We start from the raw sequence: 19,254 nt of genomic DNA on the forward strand, positions 1-19,254 counted from the left end.
TATTTAAGGCTCAAAGATTAGGTTGATAATTATGGTGACGCTAATAATCAGGCTGACGCTAATAATCTACTGACTTCAATGAATTTAGGCATGGTGGTTCCTACAAAACATTTCTGATGACAGTATAATATTCATGGCTGATTAATAGGATAATACTATAGGATAATATACAAGGTTCATAAGTAAAGTACATAGACATATTAAAAATTAATTGTAGAGGAGTAATTCACTGTATTGTAGTATGTTTAAACTACCTGTATAGTATGTATATACATATCTTTTACAGTCACTGTTACAAACAGTTACAGATTAGTGACAACTTAATGACAAAACCTGTATTAATGAATAACAATGATGTGTGCAGTTGCTTTCAGATAGGTGTGTACATATATCAAAACATATTTTTATATACACCAGGTTCTGATGATTCTGTTATACATGTTAATTACTACGGTCCTATTCTATGGACTTATTATTTTCATGTAGAACACCTGTCTAAAAGCAAATGCATGTAACTCTGTTTTTAAAAACAATTTTATAAAATTAGGTACCTAAAAAATGGATGCTGATTTTGCTGTACATGTAAACAATCACCTATTTCTAAAAACTTTGTTGGAACCGGATTTCATTGTAATCTGCCTGTTTCCTGTACAGAATGGTCTTTAACCACTTTCATTTTGTGTCATTTCTGTCACCTCAAACCCCTCAAAAGACCCTTGGTGGTGTTTGCAGTAATACGTATGCATCAAGTACCACAAATGCTTGAACGTGTGCACAAGTGCACTGCTCTGCATAAGGAAGGTGTGTTTGCATGTGTGCTGAGATCCACAGCTTGTCAGTGTGCTCTACAAACATGTTCTTCTGTCTCTTTGTCCTCCAAATCTCTCCTTTGGCAGGTAACATATATTCTTCTTTTTTCATTTTGTTGTTATTATTAATTATGAATGTACTGTGCAAGTAATAATAATAATACATTTTATTTAATATATCGCTTTTCAGGACACTCAAAGTCGCTTTACAATACAAAACACAAGCAGCATATAGAATGAACAAAACATTAAAATATAAAACAAAACATTAGAAAGTGAGAAATAAGAAAAACAAATAAGAAAGAGATCATTGTATAACATCAAAAATTAAAAGTGGATCTGAAGAGGTGAGCTTTAAAAGAGATTTAAAAGTGGAAAGATCAGAAGAATCACGGATGTGTTTGGGAAGAGAGTTCCATAAGGTGGGTGCAGTCACTGAAAAGGCCCCATCACCCCAGGTGCAATGTTTGATCCTACATGGTATGGACAGAAGATTTGTATCAGAGCAACGAAGCGACCGAGAGGGAGTATAGTGATGAAGCAGATCAGTGATGTAAGGAGGTGCCTGATTATGGAGGGCTTTATAAGTAAATAAAATAATTTTATATTGAATACGTTGTGTGACAGGGAGCCAGTGTAGTTGTTGAAGAACTGGTGTGATGTGTTCACGAGAGCGTGACTGGGTGAGAGGACGTGCAGCAGAGTTCTGAATGTATTGAAGTTTATTTAGGATTTAGTTTACAGTACAGTCGATTGTTTACAGTAGTCAATTCGTGATATAAGGAAAGCATGAATCAAAGTTTCAGCAGCAGAAGAATTGAGTGTTGGACAAAGGCATGCAATATTTTTTTAATGAACAAAAGCCGTTTTAGTGACTTGCTTTACGTGCTGTTCAAATGAAAGATGACTGTCGAAAATAACACCAAGATTACGGCTGTGTGAGGAAGGGTACAGAGTGGAGTCGTCTATGGTCAGGCAGATGTTCTGTATGTTTTTTGTGAGGGATTTTGGACCTATTACGACCATATCAGATTTATCACAATTTAATTTGAGAAAGTTGGTTTCCATCCATAGTTTTATTTCAGTCAGGCAATTTAACAATGTAGCAAGAGCTATAGTGGTGACTGATTTGGTGGAAATATAAAACTGGACATTTCCATTGCAGTCGAAATGAAGACCATGTTTCTGTATGATGTCACCTAAGGGGAACATGTAGAGAATAAACAAAAGAGGACCAAGCACGGAACCCTGGGGAACACCTTGGGACAGTGGAACAATGTCTGATCTGCAATTGTCGATACATACAAACTGTTTGCGGTTTGTGAGATATAATCTTAGCCACTCAAGGGCAGTACCAGTAATATGGGTAGTAAATTCGAGGCGAGATAGAAGAACAGAGTGGTTAATAGTGTCAAAGGCCACAGTTAAATCGAGGAGAATGAGAATACTAAGATTTCCAGAATCAGAGGAAAGAAGAAGGTTGTTTGTAAGATTGATAAGGGCTGATTCAGTATTGTGTTGGGAACGTAAACCCGACTAAAAAGATTCAAACAGACTATTTGACATTAAGTAGTCATTAAGCTGAGTGGCAACTACCCATTCCAGTATTTTAGACAGAAATGGGAGATTAGAAATAGGACGAAAATTACTCAAATTATCTGAATCCAGCCCTGGTTTCTTAAGGACTGGATTGAGAGCAGCAATTTTAAGGGACTGATGTACTGAACCAGAACATAGGGAAGAGTTTATTATATCTAATACAATTAATAATATAACTGGAAAACAAACCTTGACCAATTTTGTTGGAGCAGGATCAAGAATAAAAGTAGAGCTTCGAGTTCTCGTCATGATCTCAGACAGCTAAGCCTGAGATACTGTACTAAAGCCTTTCTTGGAATACAATATTAGCAGCCATTAACATTAGACATGACCAGACATTAGACATTAGAAGCTTCAAAATCAACACACGGAGGGGGTGGGGGGGGGGGGGGGGGGGTCACATGAAACTTTTTTGTCCCGGGCCCCAGCAAGACTGTCAACGGGCCTGAGTACAGTTAAACATAAACTTTCTACAGAAATTCCAGATTCTTCTTTCAGTTGGAACTTCCAGATAATTTCTAGATTGTACTGTGTGACACAGTAGAGTAACATTATAATTGTATATTAAGTACATTATAATTATAATGTAATTCATTTCCTCAGGGGCGATGGAGACCACTATTGTCGGAGGACATGAGGCTGTACCTCACTCCATTCCCTCTCTGGCGTCTGTTCAGCTTAACAAGCAACATAAGTGTGGAGGCATGCTCATCAGGAATGACACCGTGCTCACTGCAGCCCACTGTGGAGAGTAAGTTAGTGCACAACATTAACTTTGTCAGTGTTTCCGCCGTAAGACAGCGAGTGTTAACTAATTTCTGTGTCATATCACTTATGTCTACTGCAGTAGTACATGCTCCAAGCTGGAAGTCGTCCTCGGAGCTCATGACATCAAAGCAAAGGAGTTTGGCCAGCAGAGAATCAAAGTGCAAAAGTGTATCAAGCATCCGTCATACGTACAGAATGAATTCCACCATGACGTCATGCTACTAAAGGTATTAACTTTCATTTATGCAACTTCTTCATTTGGTTATTTGGTGTAAACCAGTTGTCAAACCCGAGACTGATCTGTTACAGCTGAAGACCAAAGCAAAAATGAACAAGTTTGTGAGGGTTATTGATCTTCCTAAGAAGAACAATGACATCCCTGCCAATCAGAACTGCAGTATAGCAGGATGGGGAATGAAGGTGCCAAAAGGTTCTGGTTCGAGTGTCCTTCAAGAGGTCAAACTCAAACTTCAGTTCAACTTTGAATGCAAGAACATATGGCAGAAATATTTTGACTCTTCCTACATGATTTGCACTGTCTCTAATGGAAAGACGGCTTTCTGTCAGGTAATACAGTCTGGTGTTCAGTAAGCCAAACAATCACAAACCTGAACACACTCTTAAGTCCATATGCATAAAAGTAAAGGGGCAATAATCATGTAAAAACAATATTTTATATGTAAATGAACCTATGAACCTTTGTGATTTTTACAATCCTTAAAGTGACACATTTTCACAAAATGTTTCTAGATACAAACGAACATTTTGTGCTTGCGCTCTCTCTCTCTCTCTCTCTCTCTCTCTCCAGGGTGATTCAGGAAGTCCTCTTATCTGTAATAATAAACCACAGGGATTAGCTTCATATACTTTTAAAGGTGACTGTACAAACCGCAAGTACCCAGAGGTTTATATGAAGATCTCCTATTTCACTCCATGGATTAAAGAAGTCATGGGCTAGAGAGAAAATGGATACTCTTCTTGTATGCATTGTGTCCCCTCTTCAATAAATGATGTGCTGAAAGTATCTTTACTTTGCCTAAATTCTACTCAGAGTAAAAGTAAAATTACCCATCTAAAAATTTATTTAAGTAAAAGTACAAAATTATTTCATTTAAAATGTAATTTGAGTAAAAGTTACTTAGTTACTTTCAGTTATTTAATGCATGGATGAATCATGAACCAAATTCAGCACAAGTTATTTAAATTGATTTCAAAGCATATTTAAGTGCACATCCACACTTGTAAAAGATCAGCTGGGCTCAGGAACAAACTATACCATAAAGTGCAACCAATTTTCAGTCCTATTGTCCAACGGACAACACTATGATAAGAATAAAGAAGTTTAAATTACAAATTATTCAAAAAACAAAATGCACACAAAATTAAGTGCCCACAAGATGCCACAAATCAAACTAAAATGCAACAAGATTCCACTACTCACAATAAAATGCCCACAGAATCCCACATCAAAAATAAAAAATGCTCATAGAATCCCACAATTTAAAAGTAAGTGCTCACAGGATCCAACTATTCAAAATACAGTGCCCACCGGATTCCGCTATTCACAATAAAATGCACACAGGATGCCACAACTCAAAATAAAATATAAAATGACCACAGGATCCAACATCTCAAAATAAAACAAAATGTGCACAGGATCCAACTATTCAAAATACAGTGCCCACAGGATTCCACTTTTCACAATAAAATGTCCACAGGGTCCCACAGAACCTACCTGAAGATAAATTTTAAAAAGTGCACCAGATTACGACCTGATTATGAGACAATGGAAAGGGCACGAGCAAGGCAAGACCACGCAATTGACTTTCAGTTCTGGGACTCAGAAGTTTAAATTTCTGCCCGCATTAAAATTTTCACCATCAATATTTTTTACTCAGTAACGTGAGGGCGTTCAAATGTGAAGTAAAACTACTTAGGTCAAAATTTACTCAAGTAAAAGTAAAAATGACATATTTCAAAAACTACTCAGAAAATTACAAAAAAGTAAAAATAGTACTCAATTACAGTAACGTGAGTAAATGTAATTAGCAGGGTTCATACACTTTTTTGACAATCAATTTCCATGACTTTTCCATGACTTTTCCATGACTTTGAGGCAAATTTTAATGACTATACATTCTCTAAACATATGTGTAGACATGAAAAATAAAAAATAATCCAGGCCAAAATTCCACAGTATATCATAAATTAATGACAAGCCACGTGGTCTAATTGAAAAAATAAACATTTACCGTATTTTCAATATCAATATAAACCGGAGTTACGACCTACTTTTTTTTTTATTTCGCGCGTGCACGGAGGAGCAGTGGCAGCCAGAGCCGTAGAAAGAAACGGCTTTCTTTCTACGGCTCTGGTGGCAGCACAGTGGAGTGTTGTGTACGATAAGCTGAGGCAGCACAGGCTCCACTGCAGCCCATCTCGGCAACACGATAGCTCTTTCTCGCGTTGTACGCACGAGGACATCGTTAGTTTTTTTTCTATACTGTGTTTACGATCAAAACGTATCTAAATCTTTTCAGTCTCTAACCCCATCGTTAACCGTGCACATTTTGCACGCCCCGTGTCCTTGTCTTTCACAAGCCATAGCTTGTATTTGTCCAACTGAAGCAGTCATTGTTTAATCGGCATTTACCAGCATTACGCTGATTTACATCAAAGTACAATCTACAGCTCCGCTTGGAGTCCGACGCTAACGCAGTGAACTAATGTGTGAAGTTACGTTAGCGGTCCGCACAATGAAACAAAATGGCTATATTATATTTATTAATTTTTTCTTCCGGTTATCAGAACAACATACATTTATTGTGTCAAGCAAATTTCCATGACTTTTCCAAAACATTTGAGTATTTTTTATTTTTCCAAAACTTATCCAGGCCTGGAAATTGCTATTTTCAAATTCCATAACTTTTCCAGGTTTTTCATGACCGTACGAACCCTGAATTAGTTACTTTCCACCCCTGGTCATGCACCACTGTTACTTGGAAAATATGAGTGTTTCATACCATAGCTATAGTGGCTATAGTGGCTAGACTAACACCTATTGCCCCCTCTGCATCTAACCGAGTACTTTTGTCAGCAGGGAGATGCGCGGTTTGTCTGTTGTATCTGAAGGTCAATGCAGAGTATATAGGTGTGTTGAAAGTCTGTAGAAAGGTAAACTGTGACCGTCCCACACGTCTGCCTGGGCAGGTTCTCTGCACCTAAAGGGAAACTGTGACCGTCTCACACGTCTGCCTGGGCATGTTCTCCGCACCTAAAGGGAAATTGTGACCATCTCACACGTCTGCCTGGGCAGGTTCTCCGCATCTCTTGTCTTTCCTTTCTGTCATCATCTTGTGTGACAATGAATTCAGCTCTAAGTGTCTGAAGACTCATGACTGAAACACTTATTTCGCACTCGGCACAGCTTCAGGTTCACTTTTGCTGATTTCTGGGGCAGTCATGGCCTGGTGGTAGGGAACTGGTCTTGTGACCGGAGGGTCATGGGTTCGATTCCCAGATCTGAGGCCATGACTGAGGTGCCATTGAGCAAGGCACCTAACCCCAACTGCTCCCCGGGTGCCGGGCTAGGGCTGCCCACCGCTCTGGGCACGTGTGATCCACAGCCCCCTAGTAATCACTAGTGTGTGTGTGTGTTCTAACTGCACAAATGGGTTAAAAGCAGAGGACAAATTTCGATTGTGGTGTAAAAATCACAATTGACAAAATACGGCACATTTATTTACATTTCTGGTGATTCTAGTATATAACCGTAATGGAAAAAAACGATTAAACATGTCCAAGATATAGTGACGTTAAATAAACCTGTATAAAACATCACCTGACTGTTGTTGTTAGGGGAGAGTAGTGGTAGCATGAGCCGATGTTGCCTTAGGTTGACCTAGAGCCAAGGAAAATTATCAGACCGAAATAAACCTAATGAATACAACACAAGTTCAGGGTGTGTGCCATCTACTGAAACATTTCCAGTGTACCTAACTCAAATAACAGAATATGACAAAAATTGTGCATGGCTATGCAGAAACAGGTAGTGGGTCACCTTACTCACTGGCTAATCTTAATTTTCCCCAATTCTAATGAGTGTATACTACTCATTCATGCATTATGAATAAGCAGTATCACTTATTAAGACTTTAAGTCTACTTTAACTGAGCTGAGCCTCATTGCATATCCGAGCAAACACTGTATTTTGTGGAAACTATTAACTTTTAATGTCAACATCACAATAGACAGGAAAACAATATTTTGAGTTTGCTAATATAGCAAAGATGCAAGTGAAGAAACTGCATAAATTACAGATAGAACATTACTCTCCCTCAATAAGTTCATGAAGTGTACTGAATGGCTCTATATATTATTTAAGCCCCAACAAACATTTACAAAAATACACAGGCTCCATCTGATCTTGGAGGTCACGCCCAAAGTAAAACACCATAGACAGAGTTTACTTGCACAATTTCTCCCTCAAATAAAAGTGTAGAAGATTTTTTCTTTATGAACTTTGCCGGACAGCCCTTGCAGTAGTGAGACACATATCTGAAACGGAGATGGTGTTTGTGGGTTTGTCAGAAAAACTAAAACCACAAGCCGCTGTGGTCCCCACACACAGTCAGTCATAGTGAAGGCTCTTGAAGTTGAAACGCTTCCGGTCTGTGAAGCCCGTCATCTACAAGAAAACAACAGCACAGGAGGGAAAAACAGATCACAAAGCCATGAAACATTAAAAGAAAATCAGATAAGCACAGCTTACTTTAAAAATGTAAACATTTTAAATGACATTGGTCACTTGTCATTTAAATAGTTGCCTTTAATTTGCAATTCAGAAAAGCAAGACAACATTGCACAACAAGTGCATTTAGAGCAGTGGGGAACCGTCAGGGCCCTCTACGCCCTCTCAGAGGGCCTAAAAATATTCTTAAAACATAAATATATATAATATAATTTATCCAATTTTATTTTATCTACTTACAGTTTGACAATCGACATCTAAACAATTACAAAAATATAAGCAAATAAATTATTCACCCGTGTCTATTCAATCTGTGTTGGAAGGTGAGGGGTTAAGTGGAAGCCTGTGAGTCTGTGTCTCCCCCTATCAGCACTGTGATGCCCGCTGTTCGTTTACAGAGGGCCTGGCAGTTATAATTCAGCGCAATACCAGTTTCAAATGACAGTAAAATTGACCAATCATATCTTCCCTCTTAGTGGGCGGGCTTAACTGTATGATAATTTCCGCCCGCTGTGGCGACGCTAGCTGTCGTTAGCGTACCACCACTAGCTAGTTCCGATTCATTCCTTTGACGTCCTCGTGCGCGTTGTTTACATATTCCGCTTCCGAGGAACACGGAGCTGTGAACCTTATTTTGTTGGAGCCTTATTTTTCTTAAGAAGTTATCTAGTACAGATATTACTGTTTATTGCGTGTCTAAAGCTGTACTGTCGTCTCAGTTTTTTTTCTTTATTGCAGTTAATTAGGAGAGGAAACATTTTTTTTTCGGGGGGATGGGAGCGGGCCCAGGTTTAATGGTCACGGTTCGCTACTGATTTAGAGTGAAGCAATGTACACCCCAACGTGTACAGGTAATGGAGGTTTAAAATGGTAAAACTTGTACAGGTAATGGAGGTTTAAAATCATCCTGTTGAGAAGGTGCCCTTACCTGGCAGGGGTCTCTGGTGAAGTATCTCTTTTCTATTACCTGGTGAGACCAAACAACAGAGCAAAATCAATTACCATCTTGGTTTTACTTGTGGTTTAGAGATATAGAGACATAATTATTCAATATCACCCTAGTGCATTGCAGAGAGAGAGAGAAGTAGATTTAATAAATTATAATTACAATCAAAACAAATATTTTGTTGTATACAAAATAATAGGTAGTTGCTTTTTTTGCCATGATATTGTACATTAAATATGCTAAGATGATGACTAGAAAAAAAAGAAATGAAAAAAAGAAGATAGAAATGATTGGAGCTTGAAATTAGGAAAACAGTGACGTCTACGAGGTTGTCAGGTCCAACCTGAACATGGGCATAAAACAAGACAAAAACAGATCGCGAGCACAGAAAACACAGATATACAGGTCATGAGGGACAAATGCAGCCATGACAGTCCACCCTGCAAACGGCTCATCAGTGATTACAGACGCAGCCATCACAGTCCACCCTACAGTAATGTTACTCTGGCAAACAATTGTGGCAGAGACTAAGTGACAAGCATAATTCTTCGCTAAAACATTCTCATTAAGGTAGCATTTTGTTTTCAACAAAGCAACACAAGTTGTCAGAACATCGGTACTTTAATGTTTACTGTAATCCAAAAGAGAGTGCGTTCGTTCTGAAGGCCGGTAGGTGACGTATGACTCAGGACAGAGTCCAGATGATCACGAGACCAGTCTACAACACTACAAGTCAATAATGTAGGTTTAATATTACTATTGCATAAAATACTTTACCTTGTCAAAGAACCTGCTAAGTTTCACAGCATTAGAAGAACCTGCTGCAAAATACCGTGGATTTGTGCAGTCCTAAATGTGAAGACAGAGATAAATAAAATACAATAAATAACCAGAACTTACCAATTTCATGGAAAATATAACCTAAAATATAATTACTTCCATTTCGTAGATTAAACTAATGATCTTAAATATGAATGCTGTTGTTTTGTTCTTCCCTTATCATCCTGAACTATAAGAATCACGCACCAGGTTTATTTCCTCTGCGTTGAAATCTTCAGACAGGAAAGCGGTGCGCGCCAGAACGTCATTGCGTTTGTTTTCGGGAATCTGGTCGTACTTGGTGCCAATAAGCAGGAGGGGGACGGGGTTCTCTGCAAACTGCTCTCGGTCATAATCCCTGCATGCCACACCAGTACAACTAGATGTTAGCAGGATTGTGTACACATTCACCACTTGCCTATACTCTTTGGCCACTTTACTGGGAGTATCAGTCCTATAAGTGTTTTATAGATGTATAGTTAGACAACACACTACTGGCATGCACGGTTCCTTGGTCATCTTCAGGTTCTGACCACAGGACCACTGCTAGCTCAGTGGATATTTGAGGGGAGGGTTATTCTGGACACTGATTTACCACTAACATAAATGTAGCATGGTTGTGGGTGTTGAGTCTTTAGGTGTTAGCAGCCACATTGGTGTTGCTGTGGTTTTTGCAAATGACAGTATCTCGGATACATTTGAGGTGGTCTGTCACCCAACGTTCACAAGCCAACAGTAGGCCTGTGTCCACTATTTGAAAGCATGTTAAAGATACGTCATGGAAAGACAAATGCCAAACTCTACAAGGTAGCTATTAGCCTAGGTTATTTTCAATTAAGTACTTTTAATGAATTAATTACTGGTAATATGTCTCTTAAACAGTGTACATTTGATTGTGTATGTCCCATTCTACAGACTACTGATGCATAATGAGCATCTTCTTTAATAGCATCCTCATGAGACTTAGACTGTCCTTTTCTACATAGGTTCCTGACACATAATTTTAAAAGCCTATTCATATGGTGATTTACATTTAAAAGAATAAGTCATTCAGTACCCATTGGAAACAATGACCCCTGTTGGAGAGGAGTCTTTGTTAAGTGCCTCCAATGACCACCGATAAAGATTCTGGGACGATTTCTTGTTGGTCAGATCATGGACTAGAATAATACCTGTAAATAGAATTCATATACATGTAAGCGAAAGCATTATTCAAAAACTTCTACACTATATAAATGTAAGTTGTGCAGCCTGAGGGTCTGCTGGACTTCTCCTGAAGGTCCACACTGTACAGAACTCAGTGTTCACCCTATACAGTCTGCTTTCCACTCTACAACTCCACATTATGATTACAGTAATGATGGTGGACCTTAACAAAACAAAACAAACATAGTGAACACAAAATCTACTTTTTGTTGCTGCATTAATACTTTACCATTGACTGAATTGTAGAAAACTGCTCTGGTACTTTTAACACTACTCGCACTTCCAACAGAACCTCCAACATCCCACAATTCAATGTAATAGGTCTTCTCTTCTGGAGTTCCCTCTTTATAGTCATGAACCTGTAAATAAAACAGTATTACACCAAGAACTTAACAAAGGTGTAATAATGTCACCATGGCAAGAAGCACATACAAAATTCACAACACTAATTCATAAATCAGTAACTTTACCCTGACGTCCACAGAACAGCCTACTGTCCATGAAGGGTTTCCCAACACCTGGTTGTGGCACAGTAAATGAACCAAAGATGACTTCCCAACGCCTGTAAGAATACAAAAAAAAGATACTACGTCTGTCAAGACTAGGTAATATTAAAGTACAGATAACCTGCTAGCTAAGTTGACAACACTTGTGCATCAACAAATAACTAAACTTTTGTTTTGTAATTTTGACGTATACCTGCTCTAACTGTTTTGTCAGAATAACATTTGAAAAGCTACAGACAGCTAACTAACCTAGCTTGTTAGCCAACAATGTAATAGTTTGGAGCTAGTTAGCCACGTATTTTATCCAGAAGAATTGAAGAAATTGCAGTTCAGAATAGCGCGATGCACACATAACGATTTACACTGATGTTTTTGTTTCGTACCAGAGTCTCCTAAAACTAACACTTTCACTCTGTCAAGAGATGCCATTATTATTCCCTATATCACCACCAGCACTGTATATGCAAGAATACTTCCTCTCAGAACTCTACGACAAAATAAAAGCTTGCGTATTATAAAAGCTTGTGCATTATAAAGATCGTATACTTGTTGTCTCGTTACCCATAAATTGTCCGTAACTGTACTATGTTGATTAAATTCTGAAACAATATATTATCTTAGAAAATGTATCAAGAGTATTATTGCGTCCCATTTAATCGCCTTCCTTTACCTTAGCGAGTGACTTTTATGCCACTTCCGGTTCGTGGAAGCACGGGAGGCGGGCCTTGAGGGAGAACAGGAAGAGGTCGCTGACAGACAACACACAGAAAGCCGGTGTGTTTTACTGGACTTCTGGAAGAAAGAAAGACATATGGCCCTTGGAGGGATGAAACTATCAAGTATATGCTGTCTGCTTTTATATTTAATAGCGACAGTGCTTGCTGGGTAGGTGCCAGTCGTGTCGTTTCGCTGTTTTTGAGTCTCTTCTTTGTAATAAGGCAGTGTGTAGCTGGTACACATGTTCCTCTGTGATTGGTCTACGCGGCACCGCTGTGTGTGTGATACAGATAGAGGAGATTTAAAATATTTCACAATCTCACTCTTCAAACACTTTGTACTACCCAGATACACGTATATTTGCAAAAGCGTTTGTCCAAAAAAGATTTTTCATTAGACTCATATTAATGGGTGGCAACTATTTATGCATTGTGTAAATGGGAGTTTGTTGCCAATGCAGACACATGACTGTTAGCTAGCTGGGTGTGTTAGCTGGATGTGTAACTTAAAATATGTCTTTAATAACCGGCTGAGCATGATGGTTGACATTTCATGCTCCGTGGGTTTATCTGAGTAATCTGTTCAACACGACGGTGATGAGGAGGGATGTTTATGAGCCCATGTTTCTGTTCCATTAGGAGAGATTTCTATAAGATATTGGGGGTTAGTAAATCTGCGTCTATCAAAGACATCAAGAAAGCTTACAGAAAACTCGCACTGCAGCTGCACCCTGACCGGAATCCAGATGACCCAAACGCCCAGGACAAGTTTGCGGATCTTGGAGCTGCTTACGAGGTATGTTGGTTCTGTATGTGCTTGTAATTACGCCTGCTGCCGCATTAACGTGGCTTGGTGAAATGTCTGCATATGATTCTGCCATGTGTTCACTTCCAGCCATTTTGTAGTGTAGTTACTTATTAAATACATATACATTTACTCTTGGACACGAACGGGACGTCCATAGAGCTTTTATTTTGACCGGTGTGGGTTCGTTGTTGGTGGAAACCAAATAAGAATCTGATTGGTCGAGAGAAATGTGTGGCCGCCTCTGATTGGTCCAACATCCAGCTGACTGCTGTCTTGAAAATACGACGTGGAGCGACCAGAAGCTGTCAAAATAAGACCATTGAGTACAAATGCAAATTAAATTCAGTTAAACGACCCAATTTTAATTATGCGCGGGGAACGTATATTATGCGGGCATATAGTAACGTGTTTTGTTTAAAATAATTTAAGAATTAAGAGTTGTATAAGATGCGGTTTGGTGAACTCAGGTGCTCTCGGATGAGGAGAAGAGGAAACAGTATGACGCTTATGGAGAGGAGGGACTGAAGGAAGGTCATCATAGCTCACATGGGGACATATTTTCCAGGTAAGACTAAACCTTCAGTAGAATGTGTGTTCCAAACAGCAAAAACATTATTTTAGTGAAGTTTGTACATTCTAAGAGAAATATATATCTAAACATTTTTTGACTATTTGATATTTTAGAACTGTGAGGGTTCTGCTTTTTATGTATACACACACACACACACACACACATTTGTTAATTGTCATTATTAGCTAAGCTGAAAACCTCAGCTGTAAGAATGCTTTATTTATGTTTATGCATACTAACATGGTGTTAGTAAAGCATGAGATACTCGTTTAGCCTAAGTGCCGCTGTCACACCTCTCACTGTAACTTGTATCCTAACACTTTCTTGTGTCTTGCTGCAGCTTCTTTGGGGACTTTGGGTTCATGTTTGGTGGAAACAGGCAGCAACAGGACCGAAACATTCCCAGGGGAAATGACATCGTGCTGGACCTCGAGGTGACCCTGGAAGAGGTTTATTCTGGAAATTTTGTAGAGGTAAGAATTTCCCAAGATAATAACTGGAAGTGAAATAATAGTAATTTGAGGTGGAAACATGACTCATCATTGGTTGACGAATTCATTTGAATGTACTGTAGCATGGAGCCTATTAAACTGCATTGCTTTGCCACTTCCCACATGTGAGGGTGAAATGCTCATTGTGAATCTGCTCCCCACACCACATTTCCTCATTCTTCTCCCTCTCACTACAAAGGTGGTGCGAAATAAGCCTGTTGCTAAAGAGGCTCCGGGCAAAAGGAAATGCAACTGCCGCCAGGAAATGCGAACCACGCAGCTCGGACCGGGCCGCTTCCAGATGACCCAGGAAGTAGTTTGTGACGAATGTCCCAACATTAAGTAAGTACCACACCACCTTCCTCTGTATGGGTGTGTAAAGGGTCACACACACACTAAACACTAAACATACTGCCACCATTTACAGGCTGGTGAATGAAGAGCGGACACTAGAGGTGGAGATCGAGCAGGGTGTAAGAGACGAGATGGAGTACCCCTTTATTGGAGAAGGTATTGTGCGATTGTACAGCAACTCATTCATTCGCCATGCTCAGTAAGGCTTCAGTAATACCATTTGTATTGTGTGTTTGTGTATATTACAAAATAAAAGTAGCAGTGTGTTTCTGTTGGTGTTTGCAGGTGAGCCTCATATAGACGGAGAGCCTGGAGATCTTCGCTTCCGTATTAAAGTCTTAAAGTAAGAATTTTTGTCTAAATGGTAATTGTCGTTTTTGTCTCTTTCTGGCATTGGACCTCAGTCATTGTACCATAATTTTACAAAGTGCAAGAGTTGACTACTAATTAACAGCGATTAATTGTGCCTCTTCAAATGCAGTTTACCGCTTTCTCTCTATACCTTCTCTTAAAATCCTTTTGCATTTCTAATACATGTATGATCCTTGCATCTCCTGTAACAGAGGTGTGTTGGTGGAGCTCACTGAAAATAGGAACATCTGAGTGTCTCTGCTAACGTTTCATGTTTTTTGCTCTAGACACCCCTTGTTTGAGCGCAGAGGCGATGACCTGTTCACTAATGTGACCATCACCCTGGTCGAGGCCCTGGTTGGCTTTGAGATGTATGTCACGCATTTGGATGGCCACAAGGTAAATTCCAATAAGGCTGTTTACTCTTCACTCGTTTGACCTCCAGAACTGTGGGGGGGGGGGGGGGGGGGGGGAGGTGTCAGAACGAGGCATCATGTAAATGTTTGGATTGTTATTGTTATTCTAGGTTCATATTGTTAGGGATAAAATTACCAGGCCTGGAGCTCGGATCTGGAAGAAAGGTGAAGGACTTCCCAACTTTGACAACATCAATATCCGTGGATCACTCATAATCACTTTTGATGTGGACTTCCCCAAGGAGCAGCTCGATGATCAGCAGAAAGATGGTATGGGATCAGCCAGTTTATACAAAGCAGTTTATTGGCCTTGAACTGTTCAGGGTTTATATGTTTAAAAAGTGATGTGATAGCAGTTGAACATGTTTTGTGGTAGTACAAAATGTCCTTAGTGCAGCTTTCTGTCTTGTTTTTTGTGTACAGGTATCAGGCAACTTTTGAAACAAGCTCCATCTCAGAAGGTTTATAATGGCCTACAGGGATACTGACACACCAGCCAACAAAATCAGGACTGATTACCTTGTCCCGTTCCGTACACCACATACAAACACATGTGCAGACCGTGAAGCACAGAGAAACAAGCATTTAGGCTTTATTTATTTTTTTCAGACTGTACTCAGGATGTGTGGGTTTTTATTTTTCATTTGGGATTTTTTTTAATCTGTTTTTCGTGAAGTGTGGTTATGGAAAGCAGCAGTTTTAATTTTATTAAACTTTTTTCATGTCCAACTTTTTTTTTTTTTTTTTTTTTTTCCTTTCACAATTTTTGAATAACATTTTCCCAGGCATTTCCGATTTAAGAGTTTTCGTGGTACAGTTTGAGTGGACATTTAACAGCGTGTCCCTGTGGGTCAGCAACTACCGGGTCATGGAGCAGCACCTTACAGCACTGCCATGACATGAGTGGAGCCAGAGAGAGAGATACTGAGGTTTTATATCCCAGGACACTATGAAAATACCTGCCTCGCCACTGTACTACTATTCTTGTTATTTCAGAAAGAGTTTACATGAATGTATGTTTATTTTGAGGTTTTTATCCTTTCTTTTTTAACGTTCATCGATAGTTTCCTTTCTCATGCCTGTTGAGTTTTCACCCTTATTGGTCTTATCCTAATGAAGTTTGTTTGTAGCTATGGGCACCAGACTAGAGGGTTTAGTGTTGTTTTTGTTTTGTTTTTGGAATAGGTGAATATTTTTGTTTTAATGTGCCGGACATCAGCTTCTCTCCACAACAACCCTTTATTCAAACCTCTGTGTCCTGTATTCAGTCTTGCTCATGTACGTGCTGGTTAGATGCCTCCAGCCAGAAAGGGACTACTGACCTCTGACCTTGGCCAGATGCCCAGTGGGAGGAAAGTGTATGGAAATTTGTGCTTTTCAAATGAAGTGCTCAAAATAAAAATTTCTAATGATGTTTCAATCTGACCTAAGAGACATTTCACTTGCTGTTACTACAGAACATCTTTCAATATCTGTCTTCTTATCTAAGCCAAAATTAATAATAATCCACAAGTTGTATACTCTGTGTATGAACAACAATTTAGATTATTTTTATTTTTTAAATGTCTTTTTATTAAGACATTTATCTGTGTTCATAGCACAGAAATGGTACAAGAAAAGTCCAAGAATGTGTGTTGCCATTCCCGACAGTATTCACGGTTCTTAAGATGACATCTTCAGGTGGCCCTTGTAAGAACACTATTGCCAATGTTCCTGGCAAATGCACACATTCTCAAACAATTCCCAGATATCCAGAGCGGCAGATATACAAAAAGTGACAAATTGTGTAGGTAAGATTTCCAAAAGATGCACTAATTGTGTTAGTAGAACTGTACCCCTCTTAGTAAGGCAGTCAGGGTCTAGGCTAGTCATGGTCTGGTGGTTAGGGAACCGGTCTGGTGACCGGAGGGTTGTGGGTTTGATTGCCAGGCCTGAGGCCATAACTGAGGTGCCCTTGAGCAAGGCACCTAACCCCAATTGCTCCCTGGGTGCCGGGCTAGGGCTGCCTGCCGCTCTGGGCACATGTGCACCACAGCCCTTAGTAATCACTAGTGTGTGTGTGTGTGTGTGTGTGTCTTAACTGCACAGATGGGTAAATGTGGAGGAAAATTTGGATTGAGGTGAAAATCATAATTGACGAATATGGCACATTTCATTTATATTAAGGCCAGTGAGGGTTAAGGGGTTTGGATGGAAGTGACCACTTGGAGAGCACTAAAGATTGTGTTGTGAAACAAAATGCCACTCTCAGAACACCACAAAACGATGACGAATGCGCAAGAGCACGTCAGAGGGGGAGGATGCAAGGCACAAGGGTGCAAAGTCTATAAAATGAAATACCATGTAATTGTCACATTTTCCACAAGAGGGCAGCAGCTGTTCATGCATGACAAGTCACACTGTGATTAAAATGTAATTAAAGATAAAGATAAAACACAGACAAGCAGCTCTGCTGTGTGGGTTAATCTAACCATACAGGATACATGCAAACGGTGGGGCGCTTGAGCAGCACAGAAAATGAATTGATGTTATTTTGTACTTTTGGGTCTGTAAAGTTTCCAATTAACTTTTGTTTAATTGGTTAATACTAATTTATGAACATAGTAGTATATAACCAAGCGTAGTATCTGTGTTATTAATATTTGAGTGCCATTGGTGCAGACTGACACCTCAACTTCCATAGAGGAAGTGTGACCTGTTACACAGGCTAGTTCAACTCTATTGGTACTCTACTCTGCTGCTACTCTATTGAGTTGAAGAGATACCAGGATAGAGAAGCTGAAGTGTGACCTGCTTTAGCACACAGGCATGAAAGCATAGGCTATGTGTGTTTATCATATGTGTGTTTAGTAGGGATGTGGAGATTCATCGATTCACATCGGTGAATCGGTACACATGTCTGCGATGCGACTGCATCGGTAGATTCAACGTGCATCGAGTTTAATTTGCGGGCGAATTCACGACGCATCGCCTTCAGTGAGGCGGTCACGCAATCTGCAAACAATGCCGTGGGGCTAAATACGTTAGTAGCACAACGAACCTGGCGACACGCATGAAAAGACGGCACGGTGTGGACATCTCGGCGGCCGCTACCCCCTCGTAACCCCCCCGCTCAACAACTTACGTTCGTGAGTGTGTCGCATCGCATTTGTATCGCATCGCATCGACAAGGGGTTTCAGAGTATTGCAGTTATATCGCATCGTTGGCAGTGTATCGAGATGTGTATCGAATCTAGCTTAGTGGTGACGATATACATCCCTAGTGTTTAGCATATGTGTGTGAGACAAGTGCTGCATCTTTTGTGTTTTTTTCTTCTACGCAAACCAGGTTGTCTGGACCATTAGGCACTGTATATGTGAAGACATCATTACACTTTCTATGAACATTTTTTAAACATTTATTTGCGTTCTTTAACATTTTCCACTGTGATTTGCATTAATGAACATTAATGGGAAATATATAATTATTGTTTGATTGTGTGTGTGTGTGTGTGTGTGTGTGTGTGTGTGTGTGTGTGAGGGAGAGAGAGAGAGAGAGAGGGGGGGGGGGGGTTACAGAGTGCCTTTTTGACATCCCAACATCTGCATGGGAGACACTCCCTCTCTGTGAAGCTCCAGACCGCAGCCACAGACCTCTCCACTTACCATGTCACCCACTTCCCACACATTAGCCTCCCCAAACACTTACATCCCTGTCCTTTTAGTACCCTGTCTTCTAATACAACTATTACCAAATGCACTCCAATATAACCTTTCCCTATTAGGGGGTTTGTGTGTGTGTGTGTGTGTGTGTGTGTGTGTGTGTGTGTGTGTGTGTGTGTGTGTGTGTGTGTGTGTGTGTGTGTGTGTGTGTGTGTGTGTCCTACTCCTGCAGCGCTGTGTGGGATGAAGAATTTCCTCTGGTGGTCCGCCACACATCCTCTGAGACTTTTCTGTGTGAGTTGAACCTGAGGGTGAGGATGTCTCACCTCTGTTTCACATAGACGAGCATTAAAATGCTTCAGCACTCACCCATGGGTCTTCTTGTCTGCTTAATGATGGGGATGTTATTCATGTGGTAATAACTTGTTGTTTATAGAGGAGTATGCAATTACGTCATTTCCCTGTCGGGACACGCCCCCTCGTCCGGACTGAGTGACAAAAC

The 19,254-nt window shown here is 39.9% G+C and overlaps 3 protein-coding genes across 3 annotated transcripts; 2 read left to right on the forward strand and 1 right to left on the reverse strand.

The window, feature by feature from the left end:
- The first annotated feature begins 745 nt into the window (after positions 1–745).
- Positions 746–4,195, forward strand: LOC143511917 (granzyme B(G,H)-like). Its single transcript, XM_077001653.1, has 5 exons — positions 746–896; positions 3,012–3,159; positions 3,256–3,403; positions 3,486–3,743; positions 3,985–4,195. The coding sequence occupies exons 1-5, from the start codon at positions 812–814 to the stop codon at positions 4,132–4,134; spliced, it is 789 nt and encodes a 262-aa protein (XP_076857768.1). The 5' UTR covers positions 746–811; the 3' UTR covers positions 4,135–4,195.
- Positions 4,196–6,899: 2,704 nt separating this feature from the next.
- Positions 6,900–11,997, reverse strand: rabl3 (RAB, member of RAS oncogene family-like 3). Its single transcript, XM_077001655.1, has 8 exons — positions 11,787–11,997; positions 11,368–11,459; positions 11,127–11,256; positions 10,749–10,863; positions 9,899–10,049; positions 9,650–9,721; positions 8,855–8,893; positions 6,900–7,863 (listed from the first exon to the last, which is right to left on the reverse strand). Exons 1-8 carry the CDS (start codon positions 11,830–11,832, stop codon positions 7,807–7,809), a joined length of 702 nt encoding a protein of 233 aa, XP_076857770.1. The 5' UTR covers positions 11,833–11,997; the 3' UTR covers positions 6,900–7,806.
- Positions 11,998–12,119: 122 nt separating this feature from the next.
- Positions 12,120–16,535, forward strand: dnajb11 (DnaJ heat shock protein family (Hsp40) member B11). The gene is made up of 10 exons (XM_077001654.1): positions 12,120–12,288; positions 12,759–12,915; positions 13,395–13,492; positions 13,839–13,971; positions 14,189–14,331; positions 14,417–14,499; positions 14,629–14,686; positions 14,982–15,093; positions 15,221–15,380; positions 15,534–16,535. The coding sequence occupies exons 1-10, from the start codon at positions 12,215–12,217 to the stop codon at positions 15,596–15,598; spliced, it is 1,083 nt and encodes a 360-aa protein (XP_076857769.1). The 5' UTR covers positions 12,120–12,214; the 3' UTR covers positions 15,599–16,535.
- The last annotated feature ends 2,719 nt before the right edge of the window (positions 16,536–19,254 follow it).

This window comes from Brachyhypopomus gauderio, chromosome 4, assembly GCF_052324685.1.
Source record: "Brachyhypopomus gauderio isolate BG-103 chromosome 4, BGAUD_0.2, whole genome shotgun sequence".
Lineage (NCBI taxonomy): Eukaryota > Metazoa > Chordata > Actinopteri > Gymnotiformes > Hypopomidae > Brachyhypopomus > Brachyhypopomus gauderio.

What these genes read in the sequence shown, in the direction of transcription:
- LOC143511917 (XM_077001653.1), top strand. Translation starts at nt 812, where the DNA reads ATGTGTGCTGAGATCCACAGCTTGTCAGTGTGCTCTACAAACATGTTC. An exon ending in CCAAATCTCTCCTTTGGCAG is followed by an intron (nt 897 to 3,011) that starts GTAACATATATT and finishes TCATTTCCTCAG; the next exon opens with GGGCGATGGAGACCACTATT. An exon ending in ACTGCAGCCCACTGTGGAGA is followed by an intron (nt 3,160 to 3,255) that starts GTAAGTTAGTGC and finishes TGTCTACTGCAG; the next exon opens with TAGTACATGCTCCAAGCTGG.
- rabl3 (XM_077001655.1), bottom strand. Translation starts at nt 11,832, where the DNA reads ATGGCATCTCTTGACAGAGTGAAAGTGTTAGTTTTAGGAGACTCTG. An exon ending in GTTAGTTTTAGGAGACTCTG is followed by an intron (nt 11,460 to 11,786) that starts GTACGAAACAAA and finishes GTATTCTTACAG; the next exon opens with GCGTTGGGAAGTCATCTTTG. An exon ending in TCACCAGAGACCCCTGCCAG is followed by an intron (nt 7,864 to 8,854) that starts GTAAGGGCACCT and finishes GTTTTCTTGTAG; the next exon opens with ATGACGGGCTTCACAGACCG.
- dnajb11 (XM_077001654.1), top strand. Translation starts at nt 12,215, where the DNA reads ATGGCCCTTGGAGGGATGAAACTATCAAGTATATGCTGTCTGCTTTTA. An exon ending in CATGGGGACATATTTTCCAG is followed by an intron (nt 13,493 to 13,838) that starts GTAAGACTAAAC and finishes GTCTTGCTGCAG; the next exon opens with CTTCTTTGGGGACTTTGGGT. An exon ending in CGATGATCAGCAGAAAGATG is followed by an intron (nt 15,381 to 15,533) that starts GTATGGGATCAG and finishes TTTTGTGTACAG; the next exon opens with GTATCAGGCAACTTTTGAAA.